Below are 20,172 nucleotides of genomic sequence, written 5' to 3' on the forward strand. Positions count from 1 at the left end.
TTCCACCTGCGGCAGCTGAGGAAACGCAAGCTGCCAGTCCAGATGATGGTGCAGTTTTACACGGCCATCATTGAGTCCATCCTCACCTCCTCCATCACTGTGTGGTTCGCTGGGGCCACTGCCAGGGACAGACAGAGACTGCAGCGCATTGTGCGCTCTGCTGAGAAGGTGATTGGCTGCAGCCTTCCATCTATACAGGACCTGTACGTCTCCAGGACTCGGGGGCGAGCAGGCCGTATAGCAGCTGACACCTCTCACCCTGGACATGGACTATTTGAGCCACTTCCCTCTGGCAGGAGGCTACGGTCCATTGGGACCAGAACCTCTCGCCATAAGAACAGTTTCTTCCCCTCTGCTGTTTGTCTCATGAACACTCTATAATATCTGCACTAAACTGGACACTTTATAACACCGGTCACTTTAATAAGCCACTTTGCACTGTTGTTCTGATGCTGCTATTGTACATATTTTTTCCCTTTAAGTATTTCATTTGATTTTTTTAAGCATATCTTTTTTAACTTTGTGCATGCTCTTATTTGTATTTGTATTTATTCAGTGTGTTTATGTTGCACTTTTTCACCGTATCAAGTTCCTAGTTTGTGAACTGTGTTCACAGACTATGGCAATAAAAGTCTTCTGATTCTGATTCTGATTCTGATATTGACCACTCCAATCAGATTGCAGAATTCAGACAGAGGGCGGGGAGATGTCAGGTTGGGTTGTCTCTCATTGGGTAAATAACAAACCACCCACCTCTCGATCCTGGGAGTCTCTAAATCCCAGGCATATCATGCAGTGGGTGTGCTTCAGTGAGGACATACCCTAGCCTTGCCAATTCATACTTTTCAGGGGAATTAAATGAGTTGTGAAGTTTTTGTATATATCATAATACGCATAATATCTGGCAAAGATTATTTAAATGTTAATACATACACAGTGTACATTTGTCAGGGCAAGCGTTTTTCATCAATGTTTCTGAAATGTTCTTTTACATTTGTATAAGTAACAGTAAAAAAATCAGCTCTGCTTATAGTTTACCCTTCTTTTCTTTCTACAGTTCAGGACATAAGAAACATTTACATTGCTATTGTGTGCACCATTTTGGAAAGGGTCTTGTTTATAAAATGTGCTGTACAAATAAACTTGGATTGGGCAATGTTTCTCACTTACAGAGAATATGGTGGTAGTTTGTTTTAAAATGTCATTTATTGCCACTGGTTTATACTGAGAAAATCGTGATAGGCATAGCCCATGCTCATTTGAAGCATTTTATTTATGCTACTTGGTTATTATTAAGTTATGCACTTGCCTGTACCGATAAAAAATAATAAATGGAAAAAAATATCTATACAAATAAGTTTGACCTACTTATAATACAGAAAGCAAAAAAAAAAAAAAAAGCGTTATATATTTGCTTTTCTTACGGTGGCACTGGCATTGGACTTTGGGGGGGCACCTGTAATGTCAGTAGGCACACCTATATGAGTAACCTTCAATATTAAAATGTTGATCATTTATTTTCTTCTTTTTGTAATTAAATGTTTTAATTAGTTGCTGCAGTTATACAAGTTGCAGTTTGATTACATTTTTCCCCTTTTTAGATCCCACACCTCCAACCTGTTTCCCCCGAGATCCCCTTTTGATGGGCATATACAAAGATTGGTGCAGGTTGGCAGCCTGGCCTATGTCAGTCTGCCCCAGGACAGCTGTGGCTACCATAGTTTACCACCACCGACTGTGGAGCGAATGAACAATGCACGAAATTGTAAAACGTTTTTGAGCGTCTGGGAAAGCGCTATGTAAGACTAAGGCATCAGCATCATTTTATTTTCACCATCACAAAAATGACATTGGACCGTCTGAGTGACGTAGCAGATGAAGCCCCGCCCCGGAGCGAAACGCCTAGCTTTTAGCGAGCCCCCTCCTCTCAGCCCTAGCGCTGCTGTTTGCAAGATTTACCACAAACTTTATCCACAATGTGGCCACCGTTACGCCAAACCTCAACGGGGGCTTTTTAAATGACGAGCGGCGAGTTAGCGGTGACTGTGATTTTTGTATTAACCTTATCGCATTGTCTGTTTCGAGGTGGCAGCAGCGCGAATGTCGTTAGCCGCTGATTAGCAACAACTAGCTTCGCCCCGAGAGGAGTGGAGACAAGTCCGAGCCTGAGCGGCGTGTGGACCCGACCGCGCGGCTCCGGCTCCACGAAGCGGGATCTGCAACCAACCACATCTTATCTTATCACAAATACTCAATTTTAGCCTTCAACTTTTCATTTTGAGCCATTTTTTGAGAAGAAACTCTTAAACGCACGCTGTTTTGGCTCATTTAGGCTAAGTCGCATTAGCCAACAACGCCAATTGCGACCCATGTTTTGATGTAATTGCGCTGGAGTGGTCGGGATTGCGCATTGGAAACCTACTGTAAATCACTCTCCATCAAAAAGCGTGGAGCATGCAGAAAAAGACGAGATATCTCATAAGTAGATAGGAGACGAGGGTTACCAGAAGCCGAGTTAAATTTGGACTGGTTTCATTTTTGGAATAGGTGATCCCCAGGTCGGAAAAGAAGGGAGACAGGATGAAGAAGTTCTCTCGGATGCCCCGGTCGGAGAGTGGAGGTCTGGGCGGCTCGTCCGGCTCCGGGGCAGGCTCCGGAGTGAGTAGTTACTTCGGGAAAGTGTTCGCCGTGGGCCGCTACCAAGTCACAGTGGAGGAGCTGGTAGCAGAAGGTACGTCCATGAAGCCACTGGGCTGGAGGCTTGGTGTCGATTAATCGGTCAATGGTGTTTTAGTCGACAAAAAATTGTATTAGTAGTCGACTAATCATTTTATTCAGATTGCACGGAATTATTGGGGGCAACAACAAAAAGTAGTAGTGAGTGAGTTTGTATTTTACTTCTAAAAAGGCAGATTTAACTCATGATTCACAAGTTTAAAAGTTCTTCATTACACAAAATGGATTTTTGTGAGCTCTAAGCCATTATAATGCTGTTGTATTTGTTTCATTCATATCTTTGAGTAAACCTGGTTTATTAGCCTGTTGATATCACCAAAGCTCAAAATGCTCTGTCCACCTAGTGATGTCATGTAGTGGTTGTTTTAACTTCTACCTTTTTACCTTAAGTTTAGTAGAGATTCACAGTTCCAGGGCTGAAGTTATCCAAATTATTCTAGTGAAGTTGGGTGGATTTAAAAACACAGTGGAGCTGTAATACCACATCACAAGGGGGGACAGAGTGTTTTCTGTATGAGAGAAGCACTCAGCACAAATATGCAGCATTTGTGTGTTATGTGTGAATGAATCAAAACAGAACTCCAGATATGTCTTTGATGAGGAAACAACATTATAACACAGATCAGAAAATAACATAATATAGGCTCATTAATCTGGCTTTTAAATAAATACACATTGTTTTGCAGTACTTTTTTCTGCGTAAATAGTATTTTATACATGAACTCCCATGCAGTTGTAGTCTTTTGAGAGGGACGTTTGGGTCAGATACATATAGGTAGATAATAGTTTTGAGAGCTTTTGCCACATCCTCTTTTTAGACGACTAATCGATCGGTAGGACACGCCTTTAGTCAACCAAGAATTTCTTGAGTTGACTGCAGCCCTAGAAGGCAAGACAGGAGATTGGATCATTGCGATATACCAGTTTGTTTACTAAGCCTGCATTTAGTTTATTTAGTGAGTAAGACACACCCTGAAAAACAACAGGTAACATGACAACATATAAAGTGATTCAAAGAATGCTAAAGATGGAGTATTGTAACTAAAAAGTTATAAGTTAATAATATTCAAGTAGAAGTGATTATAGCGAAGCAGCTATTATTATTATAACCAAATTAGACGTATTGCTGGGTTTCAGATGACATTGCAACATTTTATAGGTCAGTAATGCGTCATACAGATGGAGCAGTAAAATAAGTATTAAAGTGCACCAGAGTCACCAGAAAAAAGATCTGGATCAACATTTGTGAATGTGTCTTTTTAAATATTTTTTATGGAAAGACCGTGTAATTAATAGGGAACACTGCTCCCACCTCTTGCGCCCATCTGGACGTATGACATCATCAGTCTAGAATCTGAAAGCCACCAATAGTGAGCGAATATTTCGATATTTATGTCAGAATTTTTTTTACTAATAACGAAAAAGTTTGGTCAAAATAGTTTCCTGGAAAGTTATCTATTCTAGTAAAACTTGTACCAAAACCAAATATTCATTAGAGCTAGTATTTTTAGTTTAGTCTTCAGCTTTTTCAGAGTAGAATGTAGAATGGCCACATGATAAAGTTAAAGAAACTATTATTATTATTATTATAATGGGGTTACATCATGTTATCAAGCATCTTTATCTTTTAATATTGAAACAAGTATTAAAAGAGTATTTCCTTTTTAAACAATACACTTCTCTCTCCGTTTATCAACTTAAACCTTTTGTAACTGGAAGACTTGCATACAAGGCTAAGAATAATAAATATATCACTCAAGTCAAGTAAACAACAAGAATTACGCAAATTAAAACCAACCCCAGATGTCAAGTTTCCTGAAACCTTGTTCCTCAAAAGTACAAGTAATTGAAACCTACAAACTATTGTTGTAATGATACTAAAATTTCAAACTCGATTTGAATACTAAGGAATAGATTCAGTATGCAATACTGATTCCAATATCACAATGATAATTACAAAACAAAACAAAAAAAACAACTATTTATTTAGTCGATAGAATGTGATTTTCAACAGTAAATGGTAGTACTGGCGTATACGGGTCTATGTGGTCTTATACTTGTTCTGATAGAGCTCAAGATTATTCTAAAGATATTCATGAAAGATTCTTTTCCGTCCAGTGAATATGACCTTTTGAGTATTGACGTCTGCTCTAATGAGTATCTAGTTTCGATACTTGTTTATTGATTAGTATCTGATTTTCGTTACTTTTGACAGCCCTTGTGGGAAGTCTCCAAAAGTTGAAAAGTACTGATCCTTCAAAATAATCAAATATATGTAAGTTGGAAGTTGTAGTAAAAATACTCTTACAAGTTGTACACCCTTTTCATATTTAGCCATTTAAACTTAACTCTTGACTGTTAAACTTCCCAAAAGCAGCATCTCACTCTGCCAATACAAAAGATGTGAGTAAATGTAGGTCGTGTGCTCTGCTTCCTGCTTCGGTATTTTAAAATCTGGGACATGAGGAATGGCTGGAATTAATTTGTTCCTGTCATCTCTGCACAGCTGTAGAGTTGACGTCTTGCTTTAGTTAAGCGGCTCTGTCGGGGTTAGCCTTGAGCATAACGCCAGTGTAATTGAAAGGGCCCTCTACATTATGCATACTTCAGGCTTTTCTCACTTTGGACTGTCGCATTGGTATTTCACCTTTCCACACTTTGAGCAAAGAAATCACAACATAATTACTTTTCCTTGTTTTTCATACACTGCACAAGAGCAAGACTGCAACATCTCATGACATCATCTGGTGGAACTGAACGTTTAGAGAGCTTGAAATGAGACCGACTCTGCAGGATTTACACAAATAATCATTATCATACTGTTTTATGATGCTTTACCATCGTAAAAAAGCAGGAGAAGCAGGATATGTTTTACACCAACAACCAAATAATAATCTATACACCAAAAGTCAACCTAACGTCTGGCTTTGTTCAAAAAGTTTTGATTACATAAAGTTAGGCACTAGACGAATCCTGTGACTGAAAGAAAATCAAGAATTAAACTTTTGTGTAACTGGTTACACAAAATTATTAATCCTGAATAATCACCACATTTACATCTGGAGCTATAGCAACACTGAAAGTAGCATCCAGTTACACCAAAGACGTCAGAGCCCCTCAAAGCCAACTGAAGATGACTAAAAAGCAAAATTCACTTTGTAAATTGACAGAAGTTTGATGTATTTTTCATCTTCTAGCTAGACTTACAAGAAACATTTCTCTTTGTATTTTTGTCTTGTTAAACACTGAAATAGTAGTAGTTGACTTTTAATGGTGTTAAAAGCAGAAGTGTAGTATGTTACACTATTTAACAATCACTGCCAGGTTTCTTACCTCTGATTTACACTGTTCTTGGATAAACAGTAGAGTTGTTTATACAGCTCCTTGCTTGCAAATCTACAATTTGATCAAATGCTTTGGCAGGAAAATGGAGAAAATCATAAATGTACAACCAACAATTCTTTCAGATTTGACTTTTAAATTCTCAGTAGTTTAAATAAGATAAAGAACGTTGTTGCCTGAAACAAAAACATACAACATGTCACACAGAACATTTGAGTTTATTGAATTTACCCTGTGACTACATGTACAGTAAAACATGCAGCACTGTTTAGTACATTGTGAAACCTCTGAAGTAGATCTTAGCTTTTAAAATGTGGCCTTTATAGCAACCTTTCATCTAACAACTAATGCTCGATTTAGTAAAGATGAATAGTAAAATTCATTCTTAATTCAGTTAATTCATAAAACTAAAATGGGTAAGCAATTTGTTACAAATCCCCCTTTTCTCGACTAGTTCTTTTTGTGTTTTGCGGTTTGTACGCTCAGAATTAGACAAAAGAAGCATAAGATGTTCAAAAATAAGTATAAGTATACCTTTTTGAATAAATACATACTGCAGAACATTTCAGGTCGAGCTATAGCAAAGCACTGGAGACAAGCAGGTGGTGGGCAAATACTGAAACTTAATGCAAGGTTGTGTGGCACTCATTTGTGTCCCTCTGAGGCTGCTGTAGTTTGTGCTGTACATGTGCTTTGTGTCATTCGATCATATGACTGGTTAAAGAGGAAGTGGTATTGTGATGGCGCCTGACTTGCATTAGCCCTTGTGATTTCACATAGTTTCACAACATTTGACACTAAATATTTGTTCGTGATTGGGCTGAACTTTTAGCGAAAACTACCTAATGGCATTTATTTCTAAACACATTCAGAACTAACAAAACAATTCAAGTATGAACTGACAAACTGATACAAGAATCACATTTTAGAACACATTTATATCTAAACTACAAGCAGTTTTTTTATGCAGAATAAAACAGATTTTTTTTTTTCTTATGGACAAAATTGTGGTTCTTCAAAAACTCCAGCCTTTTGTGATTTGCTGATTGCGTCCATTCAAATTGCAACTTCGATTCTGTTACGATTAATCTTGCAGCCCGAGTTTGTAATGTTTTGCATGCTATAATTACATCAGAATTCATTTAACAGTACACATTTAACACATATAGTTGCAACATTTGAGAGAAGACTTGTATATGACCTGCTTAACTATGTATTTTAGTGCATGTTTATAAAGGTCTAAACTATATTTGCAAATTTTATAGAAGACCCTATAGAGACAGAGGTATTTTGATTGCTGCAAGGGACATAAGTAATCTGACAAGCAAGTCTTTTGACAAACTACAGAAGTATCACATTGTGAACGCAGAATAAGACACGGTACTTTGTTTTGAAATTATGATACTTCTAACATTGCAGCCTTTCTGTTTTGCTAATAAAGTCCATACAAATTACGAGTTCAATTCAGTTGCAGTTAATCTTGCAGCCCGGTCATCGATCAAAATTTGTATTTGTTGACTAATCATTTTATTTAGATTATAAGAAGGAGTGAGTTGGCTGCAGATTTGATATTTTTTGCTATATATGTAAAAAAAAAAAAAGCAGATTAAACTCATGACTCACAAATTTTATCTGTCTTTATGTAAGTTCATTGTTTCCTGGTACTTTTTCCAGCATTTAGTCAACTACAGCCCAACTAAACAATGATCTCCATCCACTCCAAATGGCATTCTTTCGTACTTGACATTTTAAAAACTTTCATAGCAAAAAACATCCCCTGAATGTGTCGAGTGTCACTTTCCAGCCGTATCAGCACAAGTGTCAAAGTTCTCCTCTTTCTCAGGAACCAGGCGACTTCCCAGTGTTTTTCTGTGTTTTTTTTTTTTTTTTTTCCTCTTCTGTTGTGGTTTCTTGTGAATTTATCTCGTCATGGAGTTGCAGAGCGGAACACACTTGTCAAGTTGTAACAGGAAGCATCTGTGAAGGGTTCCACTCACTCGGATCTTTCACCGCCTCTGTAAGCCGTCAGTCCAGTACATTTTTTTTACACATTGTTTTGAACAGAGGAGGTGGCATCCAATTCAGAAAGTTGCATCGTAAAGATGTCATACTAGCACTGCAGGAACTTGTCTTGAAAAAACAAATGCTTTAATCTAAAAACTGGCACAAAAAACATAGTTAACACAGTTAACGTGGTTAACAAAATTATAGACAAACATAAATAAATAAATCATCCAACAGGAAACAAAAAATAGACAAACAAACAACTTATTTATAATAAATGAAAAAAAAAAAAAATAAAATGACCTTTTTATAAACTTTTCGTAGTTTCAGTTGTTTTGGGCTCTTGGTTAGTCTATGGAAAAGAAAGCGACAAAGAACATCTCATAATTATAAGCGTTGACCCAAGGTCCTCAGGTCTGGAAAAATGAGACGCCATCTTTAAAGTTAAATAAAGCCATTATAGCCTCAAGGTTCTCAATGTGCTTTTACATCATTCATTGATGTTCCACAAGACATGATGCCATGGGGCTGAGACGTGGTTGCCATTTTTCACCAATGCCTTCTCTAAACTCAACACTCAACATCGCTTTATTGCATTGCAATACATTGCAGTTGTATTGATCCCAGACCTAGGGCTGGGGCTTGTACGCCTGAACGGACAACGTGGACCTGCCAGTCACTGTGCCCTCAGCCGCAGGGGTTAAAACCACCACTTGTCCCTGTTATTTTTCCATATAATACTTGAATGACCCCAGTGTGATGTGTGGTGAGAGTGCATCTATCACATCATTAGCATACTGTACTGTTGATGAATGGGAGCATTGTGGAGCTGCTGAGGGAAGGGGGGTTGCTGGTGCGATTCTGCCTCCGTCCTGAACATGAGCATTGCTGCCTTTGTGCCTTTGTGCTTGTTCATTCAGCCTTCTATGTCCGGCTCCTCCTAGCCTCTTCTGTCAAACTACAATGAATCATTTTCCACTGATTCACTGGCTGCTAGAATTTTTTTGATATCTACAAATTGTTCTTAAAATAGTTTTCAGATGTCATTGCTTCTGCACTGACTTAAACTTACTATTCTTAAACTTCATCACCAACCACATCAGAACGTCCCTCCCAATCTCACGTTCTAGCATTAACCAGAATTATTTAGTGCAGCATTATTGCCTGTACACGAGAAGTGTCAGAATTGTTTTTGTTGCATAGCATTTGTGATTATTTTACTGTAATCACAAATACTATGTATAACTGTAATAAACCCAAATTCAGGTTTCTGTGTAATAGCTCAGAATCTTCAGATAGTCCGACATGTCTGTATGGTCTCCCAGTGTGTGGGAGTGTTTCCTGTCCAGGTACCCGTATGACAAATGTCCTCGTAAAGACAGTAAACTCTGTATAGGAGATTAAATGCCCCATGCAAAGCCCTCGTTCTGATCTGGAGCTAAATCATGACTAGTTCTGGGCTAAATGCTTTTTTCCAGTATGTTCTGTCCATCTCTCAGGATGGTACTGATTCATCCCCCGTCTCGACACAAGCATGCTGCCTTTGTGCTTTTGAGCCTGTCCATTGTTCCTTCTATTTGGATCTTTTCTATCAAACTGTGATGAATAATCCTCTGATTCACTGCTGAAATGTGGAGTTGAGAACAGGAGACTGAGGGACCCTGTTAGCCTTTTTACGAGTCTGGACACTGGAGAGAAGTTTGGAGAATTAGTTAAACGTTTGGAGTAATTTAATTTGGAACGTATTTTTACTGTGCATTGTATAGGGCTAGTCAAGGAATGTAAGCTATGACATGGCGTTTTCTGGTATCGAGAGAATAGTGCTGTCTCAATACTAACATTTCAAACTATATTTCGATACTAAGAACATACTCAATACTCCATACCAATTCCGATATAACGATGATGTACACAAAGTAAATCAAGGTGCTTTGCAGAATAAAAAACACATTAAAATCACACAAATAAAAACATAAATAATCACAAATAATCATCATAAAATTACCATTAAAACAGCAGAGTTCAGAATAAAAACCTTTCAGTCATGTACACAGCTTAACAGAACTGTTTTGATCCTGTAGTGGCCTGTCTCGCATCTTCAGAAAGATTCTTCCAGGTTTTAGCTGCATAAAACTTGAAACGCTGATTCCCCATGTTTAGTCCTGACTCTGGGCACCAGCAGGAGGCCGGTCCCTGAAATATAATGTCATTTTCAACATTAAATCACAGTCACAATCACCACTTTCTTTTGTATTACCATGTGGTCTTGTATTTGGTTAATCCCTCAGTTGTCCAGGTAGCCATAGGGATCCATGGGCATATAGTAGTTTATATGGTCTTATACATACTTTCCTATTTAGAGGTTCTGGTTCATATCTATCCTGTATCCTGCTCAAATAAGTAACTGATTTTTGATATTTTTGACAACCCTATGGCATGGAGTTTTCTGGTATAGAGAGAGTGTGTGTTTTGAACTGAAAACTACAGAATGTTTGCAGTCTTTCTGGCTTTTTAAAGTAATTTTGGACTTTTTGGCCTTTTTATTTTATGACTTACATGTGTATGGAAAATGTCCCGATCAGTTTGGATACAAGAATGAACTTGTGATGTAATTCTTGTTGACTTTGTTACTGTTTTGGAGATGTGCTGTTGGCTGTAAACCTGCAGAAAAAGTGTAGAATCTGTTATGAGCCTGAGAAATCCAGGTTCATTTCTAAGTTTAGACTCTTCAGCTGAGTTTGTAAGCGCCAGTCTAGTGTCAACTTTTACAGGGCTGTAAAGGAATGACCTGTGATGTGGGCCATCACAAAATAATGATATCTGGATTATGGCTGTGTAAGAGAGATGGAGATTCAGTCATTTCTAAGCGTTAATCATATGCTAGGTCCAATCCTCTGCCAGTAAAAGCATGTGGTTTGGAGTAGAGTTCAGACTTTGGAAGAAACCTGGATAGACATTATTAGTCTGCTCTGTTCATTTTCAGGAAATTAATATTGAAATCCATTTTTATTCATCTTTGTAGTAAAATTAATTGATCAAGATGAATCCAATATGAGGGGGGAAAAAACTGAATTTAGTTTTATGGCTCTTTTGGAGAGATAGGACTTGTCTTTTTGCTGAACAATTTACTGTTTTGACCATCAAAACAATCTTAAGTAAATGCATGTAGTGTTTTTACAATACCATAATTTATCAATGTGTTGAATATTGTGTTAAATTGGTATAGGCTTGTAACAAGTGACCTCAAGATAATACAGAAAGATCTAAAACTAGTGTTTTTGAAACATATTTTAAATGTACCAGAACCAGTATATGTCCTCAATTTTGGTATTTTGGCTTTATCCGGATCAAATTTAGTAATAAAAATCTGATTCACTGGCTTTTGGTGATCTAAACAACTACTCAATTTAATCAAATCACTATTAGAGATGTAATACAATGACTCATCAAGTCATCACGGGGGGGAAATCATGATTCTTTTTATCCTATTTGGCCCTGTTTTTTGTCAAAGTTGAAATAATTACATGAAGCAGTTTTTATTTTGCGTATCATGGTGAATTGTGATGAATGGAGTCATAGTCCTGCACCGTGGATCAAACTGAAACATGAGATTTCTGAATCGTTACATACCTAATCACTATATTAATTGGAAACGATGCCCCAAATCAGTCCAAACCCAGCACTTTCCAGACCTAAACACACATTGACTGTCTGAAGTGGGTTAGCAGGGCACCGCGTTAGCACATTTGTCTGTCAGCACCTCCGTGTTTTTTTGCTCCTGTTTGGTCTATTGGCTGTTACAGTAGAACATTATCCAAAGCACATTATCCAGTATTATTACAAATCTCTGAGGATTTACCAAAGCGATAGGATCAAAAAGTCATTAGGGGTAATTAAGAGGAACAGCAGGTGTTATGTGCAAACTGCCAAAGAGCTTAAACCGGGTCAGTGGAGTTAATTTGTGAGGTTTTCAGAGGGAAAAGTCCATTATTCAAAGTGTGAATGGAAAACCAAAGGTAATATTTGACAGGTTTGCATGTAGGTCAAGTCGTGCTGACGAAGTAATTACTCAAGTAAGGTCAAGGTCTGATGACAAATTAGTTGCGGTACAAGAAGGCTAAATGCTGTTACAGTTGGTACTTAATTTCCTGGAAGTCTCTTTTTCTGATGAATCTCATTGGACAAGAAAAAAAAAAAAAAAGATTAAAAGTTTGGGGTTGGAGTAATGCATTTTTTCCCCCCCTGAACTAGTATACGAGTTATACATATGACCTTTTAGAGACATGATTAATTGACTGCAGTGGGATTCATGCCTGTTTGTTTAGTCTTTATTCTCCTGTCTTGCTCCGATCTATCCCCATTTTCAGGTAAGCACACACCCACTGCTCTGTGCTTACTTCAATCTCCAACTTTTTTCTTTTTATCAAGTTGTTTTAAATCCGTTTTGCAATTTAAAATGCCCAAAAATATAACAATGATCCACGGGTGTCAAATATTACGGCAGACAGAAACACAATATTTCTTCTTTAACTGACCTTCAAATTGTCTATACTAGAAATTGATCAGGTTTAGAGGATGGAGCCTCGTGGAAATGCCTGTTGTAATAGTAATGTCAATGTCATGTCCATTTACAACATGAGGAAGCACATGTGTGACCACCACTCTTGGTACTTTGATTACATAGATATATATTCTAACCTTATAAGTATTTAGAGGAGTACAAATGTCAGTTCTGCTTAGTGTTGCTTTAAGTGACAGAATTAAAAAACAAAACAAAAAAACAGTCATGGTTAATTATAAGTGTGCTCTGAGAGAGAAAGAGTGAGTGAGGGAGCGAGGGGGTTAGGTCTGGAGCTGTGGGCTGTTATCATGAATGAGCTCATCGTTGGAGCAAAAACATCTGTGAGGGAGGGAAAAAAAGAAGAGGGAGAGGAGAGAAAGAGGACATTCAGGGACTAAAGTCTGAAATCAAGATCAAAACTGTACTGCGAAACATTTATAAAACTTAATTCACAGTTGTTTGACATGTTCTCATTAGGTTCCCGCTAATTGGTTACTGCATTTTTGTACAAACATTTTCTTAATCTTTTATTTCAAGACTCCCATTACCTGTGATTGTAGTCGGTGATAGTTGACTGGAGGTTTTTACTAGAACGGGCTGCGTCAGGCTTTTGGCTGAAATCTGCATTTGAGTCTTGCTATGTTGAGTGTCATGCACTCATACACATTAATCCTCTGCTCCCCAGATCCTAAAACTCACTCATAAATGAACAAGTAAACTTTTGTCAGAACAAGGGTATACCACCTTATTAAAGTCAGTAACAGAAGGCAAGTAACCCCCTAAACTTTATCGGTAAGAACTTGGAGCACTGCTCCCCAGAGGCCAAGACCATCACCAATAACTCACTAGTAGGCACCACCCTCGAATACTACGCTACCATCTATCAAAGGACAAGAGTAAACTTGAAAGAGTACAGAGAAGGGCAACACGTTTTTGTAACCTCTATGCCCCAACATCTCTGACATCAATGACATATCCTGATACCCAGCATGAACTAGTATAAAACTCTTTTCCCCACACACTATCTCAGATTGGAATCCACTACCAATGTAATTTTAAGCCCTTCAAGACTATGGACACCTTTTTAAAAGTCGGCTGACAATCTTTACACGCTCTCTCCCTTCATCGGTGTCATTTCCATTCAGAGTTTGCAGATTATTAACCAGAACTGTATCAATGTCATGGGGGTGTGCTTGTGATAGTATGGACAGAGCTCATTTAATGCACAGGGTTGGCAGAAAAAGCGGCGCTTCTGACTGCCTTGAGTTCAAATGTAAGTCTATCATGTCACAAATATAGGAAGTGGAGTGAAGGAAGTGTCTGGGGTGAGGGGGGTCTAGGAGTGTCTGCTTTAGACTGCTGCTCCTGTGACCCGGCCACGGATAGGTGGGGACACTGCTGTTGTGATTTTGGGCTTTACAAAAATGAATTGAATTGAAATGTCACAAATGTAGTAAATTACCCTACATCAGGGGTGTTCATTACGTCGATCGCGATCTACCAGTCGATCGCGAAGGCATTTTGTGTAGATCACGTCCCGTCATCCATCCAGTCACATGACTAATATACAGGACAACAGTCAGATTACACCTGACTCTAGGTCACATCATGGACGCTGCATAAACCAGCGTGAGTTAGGATCCGACGCTAAAGGGTTAAACTATCGTCGCCGATAGAGTGCGGTTGTGGACTTTCCAGCAGCGTAACTCCGCAACTAGTCGTGCTCTTATTCAAATTCACACGGCGTCTCAAAGCGGAGACACGGGGCTATCTAAATATTTTACCGTCATTACAGTAATCTGCCTCTGTTGTCCCTCGAAGGCGACGAATGAGAGCGCGAGGCTGCGGGGATTTTCACTCATTTATTCGATGCGTAAAAGAAAAAAATATGGATGGATGTGTAAAATAGAAGTAGTTGTGTGAAAAAATGCAGTAAATTCTGATACTTCGTTTAACATGATTTTTATGGCTATAAAAAATCACCGCAATCAACATGATTAGCTCTGTTTCAAATGAAAAATGCAATTTTACTCCTGGCTGTCAGAAGCTACTGCCCGAACTCTGCATCCCTCACTGATTCTATTCAGTGTCAGAGCAGTAATCATCATTTAAGTAATTATGAACATGTAAGAAGTTCAGTTGTGTTGTGCAGTATTATCTCATGACGTTGTGCAAAGTACATCAAAATGCACTGTACATGTAAGAATTCATAATACATTTACAAATAAATATATGTTTAACATTTTTGTATTAGGTGGCAGATCTTTCAGACACGATCATTTTAAAAGTAGCTCACATACTGAAAAAGTCTGAGCACCCCTACCCTACATAGTCTGAAGTCTATTTCAGTTCATGCATACCTATTCTGATTAAAACCTTTGCCCTAATAATTGATTTGCGTTTCCCCAAGTCTTTGCACAGTAGTAAAGTAGTGCATAATGGAGCAATATCCTATACAAACTTTGTGAAACCCCATGAACTCCCATGTTTTTGTTGAGCATTATAAAATATGCAGCTGCACGTTATACCGTACGTCATACCATCCCATCCCTAGTCAGTGTATACTAGAGTACATAATCCAGCAGTGGCAATGTATCTAGGGCCATCAAGATTAACCAGTTTATCGAATATCGTCACAATGTAATCATCAGTCGATAACGATAATAAATTGTAAGCAAAATTTAGTCCAAAACAACATTATAAGGTCAACTGGGTTTTGTTTTGTTTTCATAAAGCTGGTTACATACTCGATGGGTGATAATGCATTAGACACTGGGAATGAAAACAACGAAGGATTTGCCTGTTGTTTGGTTATGGTGTCAATAATTGTGATTAATTGTGATGTTTTATCTCAGTAATTGTAAGGCTTCAATATGACATGCCGTGACATCACTAATTGAAACTGTCTGAAATTTTACAAACATACAAAGGACTGAAGACTGAGTACTTTTTATTGCACCAGACAGAAACCCCAAAGGCTTTTATTACAGATTATTTTACTCATACAATATTTGACAGTCACTGGGGTTGAGCTGTATTTTCCTTTTCGTTATCTATAAAAATAATTGATTTAAACTTAAAAGCGCACTATACAATGATTTGATGGAGGTTCCGGCACTTGCTCGTCTCCATGGAGATGTTGTTGCTTTACCTTTTAACAGTATGACATTAAACTTATCTATCGCCATGGAGACAAGCAAGTGAAGCTACTAAGCCAAATAACAGGTCAGATCTGTGGAGAGGTGACCCACTAACCATAAGAATGGATGTTTTTCAAAGCATTTTTGAGTATTAATTGATAATGTAATATATATATTTAATGTCATACTGCGAAATACCACATTTTTACTGTGTTGCAATGTATTAAACAAAACTAGCTCATTTTAAACTGTTTGCAATGGTTCAGACTTATTTTTTGCTTACCTTATGCATTCAGGGCATCCTAATTATTCAGAGTGATGAGTTTATAAGTGCTCTTCACAACCTTCAGAGAGCGGAGATTTGCCGTGGCCCCAAGAGGGTCAAAAGAATGTACAGTACATACAGTAAATTGACTCTTTTAGTCATGTTGTTATTATTATTGTCTATATCTCCAAAGCTCAAAATGCTCTGCTCCACCTTGTGATGTCATGAAGCTGTAGTTTTCAAGTTAACCGCTACCTTTTGTGATTTGCTCGGTAGAGATTGGCAATTCCAGGGCTGAAATCACAGTGAAGCACTTCCTGTATTATCACATTACATCTCAAGGTGGAACAGAGTAAACTCAGCCTAATATGCAGGGTTTGTGTGTTAAACATGTGTAAATGAACCAAAACACAGCTCCAGGTCTGTTTGTGATGAGGAAACAACATCATAACATTTATCAGAAAATAGTCTAATATCGGTCCTTTCAAGTACTAAACCAGGACAAACTGTTTGCCTTACATCTTGAACATTATCATATCTTTATGCTTCCTGTCCTTACCTCAACTCCGTCAGAAACTGTTTATCTCAAGTACGCTGAAGCCGCATTAACCCTTAACCCGCTGGTCTAATCCGGGTTTTGCTGAGTCAGGCTTCTTCAATCCAATCTGCTCCTGAGTGTTGGGAGTAAACACGGGCCTTTGTTTGAGATGGCTGTGCCTACTTTTCTGTTTGGAGTTGGTAACAAAAAGACATTGAGTGGTTTAGTAGGGTAAAGGTTAGACTGAGGAAAAGACTGCATTTTATCATTGAATTATTTAAAACAGTTAGTGCAAATGACCACTACTATACAACTACTACTAATTTCATTAAAACATAGGTAACATAATTATATTTAAGATTTTACTAAAAATATGCCTAGTTTTTGTGTGTGTAGATTTTCATAAAATGTTTCTTTCCTGGCTGAACTCAGACATACAGAGGTAATCCCATAATGACCTAGCAACCATAATTCAAACAAGGACCAAAACTTGTCAAAATTTTACAATAGTTATGACTAGGAAAAAAATACAGTCAACACATGTGTTTAGGTTTAAACTGTGGCAAAATGCCTTTCTTGCACTTAAATTGCCTATGCATTTTGGATGGAATTTTTGGTGTTTATTTAAATAGGTGGCGGGATTCTGTTTTATTTTTTGTACTTCTCTTAATTTTTTCCCCTCAAACTGCCTCTGAAACTATAAATATTTACCACAGGTACTATTGTGGGTACTGTATGTTTGTAACTTGTAACTTCTCCTTTTTATCCTCTGCTTCATCTGACCCTGTCACCCACATCCTCCTCCTCCTCACACCAACCAACTTTATGACCGCTGTATCTATAAATCACATTTTTGACATTTAAGTACATTTTGTGCTTGGGAAATTGATGCTAGATAAAATAATTATGTTATTATAGATGTAGCAGCTCATTCTCAAACTATAATTGGTAATTGCTTTTAGCCAAATCTTTTTTTTTTTTTTACTGTTTAATCAAGTTTCTAGCTTTTTAGTCATAATCAAACAAGGTGCAAATTGCACCGGATGCATTAATAGATTTGTTTTGTTTTGCAGGTGGTTTCTCTGTGGTTTTTCTTGCTCGGACTCACAGCGGCGTACGATGTGCTCTAAAGAGGATGTACGTCAACAACCTCCCGGACCTCAACGTCTACAAGAGAGAGATCACCATCATGGTGAGGAACACAGCCAAGAGAAACTACTAAAACAACTTTTACAGAAAACATCGTGATAACATGTGTACTAATGTAGAGATGGGCCGATAGTAGGACCCTTTATCGGCCTTACATCTCCAGGACAAGTCAACCTGTGGCCTAAAGAGTACACACAAAACTTTGTTCTAACAGCCAAGAGATAACTGCACAAATCTAATAACATAACAGGATTACACAGCTCTCTAAAAGGTTTCTGTTAAAAAGGGCTGTGGGTGAGTTTATAGTAAATGTAAACTGCATAATTTGGGGAAAATAATAAAAATCCGCCCTATATATTGGCCCAAAAATATCTTATTGACCAACGGCTGCTCTGGATTCTATTCTGCTATGATAAACCCATATCAGTCGATCTCTAGTATAATAAGTGATGAATAGTTGGGTTTGAGCATTGTTGACACCTGGGGAGGGGTCTGTTTAAGATCTGGAGATGAGTCCCTGGGTGCTGTCTGTAACTGCCCATTGCTCCTGACAGGATGCCTCAGTGGCATTGAAGGATGGGTCAAATGCAGGTACACATTTTTCCCCATGGGGATCCAGAAAGTATACATGTTAACCTTTCAAAACAAACAAAAGAATCACAACAAAATATTTTTATGGAATGGTAGCACTGAAAAATCATCTGAGTATATCTGGGGAAAAAAAGTAGTACTTCTGCCAAACGGCCTTGGCCTTCTCACTGTAGTACCTACGCCTGTATCAATCAGCTACTTTGGCAAGTCAATATATTGTCTGTCCACAACGAATGTACTGACTCTAGCTTTGTAAATACTGGCTCTAGCTTTGTAAATCTTGTTCTTCGAAATTATTCTCAATATTATTTATACTACTTTTACTTTTTACTACTTTTAAGAGGAACTGTATGTAAGATTTGGATTTGAAATTTCATAACCATGACCTATGTGTGTCCTTAGATACAAGGTAGACTGATAACAATTGTAATGTTATTCTTAATTACAAAAAACACTGGACATGATGGCCAAGTTGTTCAAGTTATAATTTGATGTTTTGGTTCTCATGACTATCTTGGTCCCAAGATTAATCCGGTCAGAATGCAGAATGATGCATTCAGACCACGGCGTCAAAATGGTGCCAAACGCTTCTAGTTGGACGCCTTTGCATTTGAGGGCAAACGCTTGAAACTGGTGTCCTGATCCAAATCCCCATTTTTAACTCTTGTGTGACACCTCGGTTATCAATGCTCAAACGCTCATTTGGGTTGCCACTTTCAACGCTGAAACCCAGTTGATTGAAACCCAAAAGGACTCTTGCTGGTCTGAATGGTCACTACCTAAACCCCAGCACCTGCAGCCGAACATTAATCAGTGCCTCTGCTGCAGGGTGTGCTGTCCATATACTGTACTGAGAATGAGAAAAACTTGTATGTGTCTTCTATCTGCAGGTTAAGGCATTGGCAACTCAGGTTCAGGTGTGATTGTAGTACTTTATTTAAAACATGTAACAGCGCAGGTTACATACAGGTCCTTTAATTGCCCTCCTAAATCCAACGCACTGGAACAAATGCCTGCTCCTCTGGCTGTTCTGTCTATATTTGCCTGATTTAGTCTAGACCTGTTTCCATTGTCTGTATTAAACGGCCTGTTGTAGTTTTATTGGAGCAGTCTCACTGGTTTGAAACGTGTCCCAGGATTGTATGTGCTGCACCAGATTGTGTGGTTTGTTTTTACTGTTGTTACTCTAACATTGTGTGATGGCACCTGCTCCATTCATACTGCTCTTTGATCTGATAAAACCTGTCATTTAGGCTTTCGGTGTTAGAATCCTCTTTTTGTTCCACGTCTCACCACATCACAACTGTTGGAGACAGTCTGGTACTATGCAAATCGGCTTATAACGCAATAAATCACACAGACGGTACCAGTGCCAGTGGTGGAAAAAGTCCTGGTCATGTATTGGAAAATTAAAACCATATGTTATGCAGTGGTGAAAGTGCCTCAGTGCTTTGAGCACTTCACTCACCTTGCTTAGTATGAATGTGGGAGTGAGTGATGGTGGCCGACCACCACCAGGGGCCGATGGCACAGCCTCACTTCCATCAGTCTACCCCAAGGCAGTTGTGGCAGTAGTGTACCATCACTGAGTACTGACCTTATTCCTTCCCGCCCAGTTTTGCCTCTAAATGCTACTAAACCGCACTTGCCCTTCTTGGTGGTGGCACTTCCAGCTAAGCAGGAATCCCTTTAATTTCAATGGAGAATTTGAGAAGAATTTTGCCACTAAAATATGATATAAAAGAGGTTAATTTCTGTTAAATGTTCTTTGTTCACGTGACCTTGAACATAGAATGTTTAACTGGACCAACTCTCTGGGAGGCTTTAAAACGGCTCTGTAATTTGC

At 38.3% G+C, this 20,172-nt stretch overlaps 1 protein-coding gene across 1 annotated transcript in view; it reads left to right on the forward strand.

Annotated features, from left to right (window-relative positions):
• The first annotated feature begins 1,890 nt into the window (after positions 1-1,890).
• bmp2k (BMP2 inducible kinase) overlaps positions 1,891-20,172 on the forward strand; it is a 53,896-nt gene continuing 35,614 nt past the window's right edge. The window contains exons 1-2 of the mRNA XM_033972731.2: positions 1,891-2,731; positions 17,660-17,778. Coding sequence (XP_033828622.1) covers positions 2,581-2,731; positions 17,660-17,778 — 270 coding nt within the window. The 5' untranslated portion in view covers positions 1,891-2,580. The remainder of the gene's footprint in view (positions 2,732-17,659; positions 17,779-20,172) is intronic.

Source organism: Periophthalmus magnuspinnatus, chromosome 9, assembly GCF_009829125.3.
Source record: "Periophthalmus magnuspinnatus isolate fPerMag1 chromosome 9, fPerMag1.2.pri, whole genome shotgun sequence".
NCBI lineage: Eukaryota > Metazoa > Chordata > Actinopteri > Gobiiformes > Gobiidae > Periophthalmus > Periophthalmus magnuspinnatus.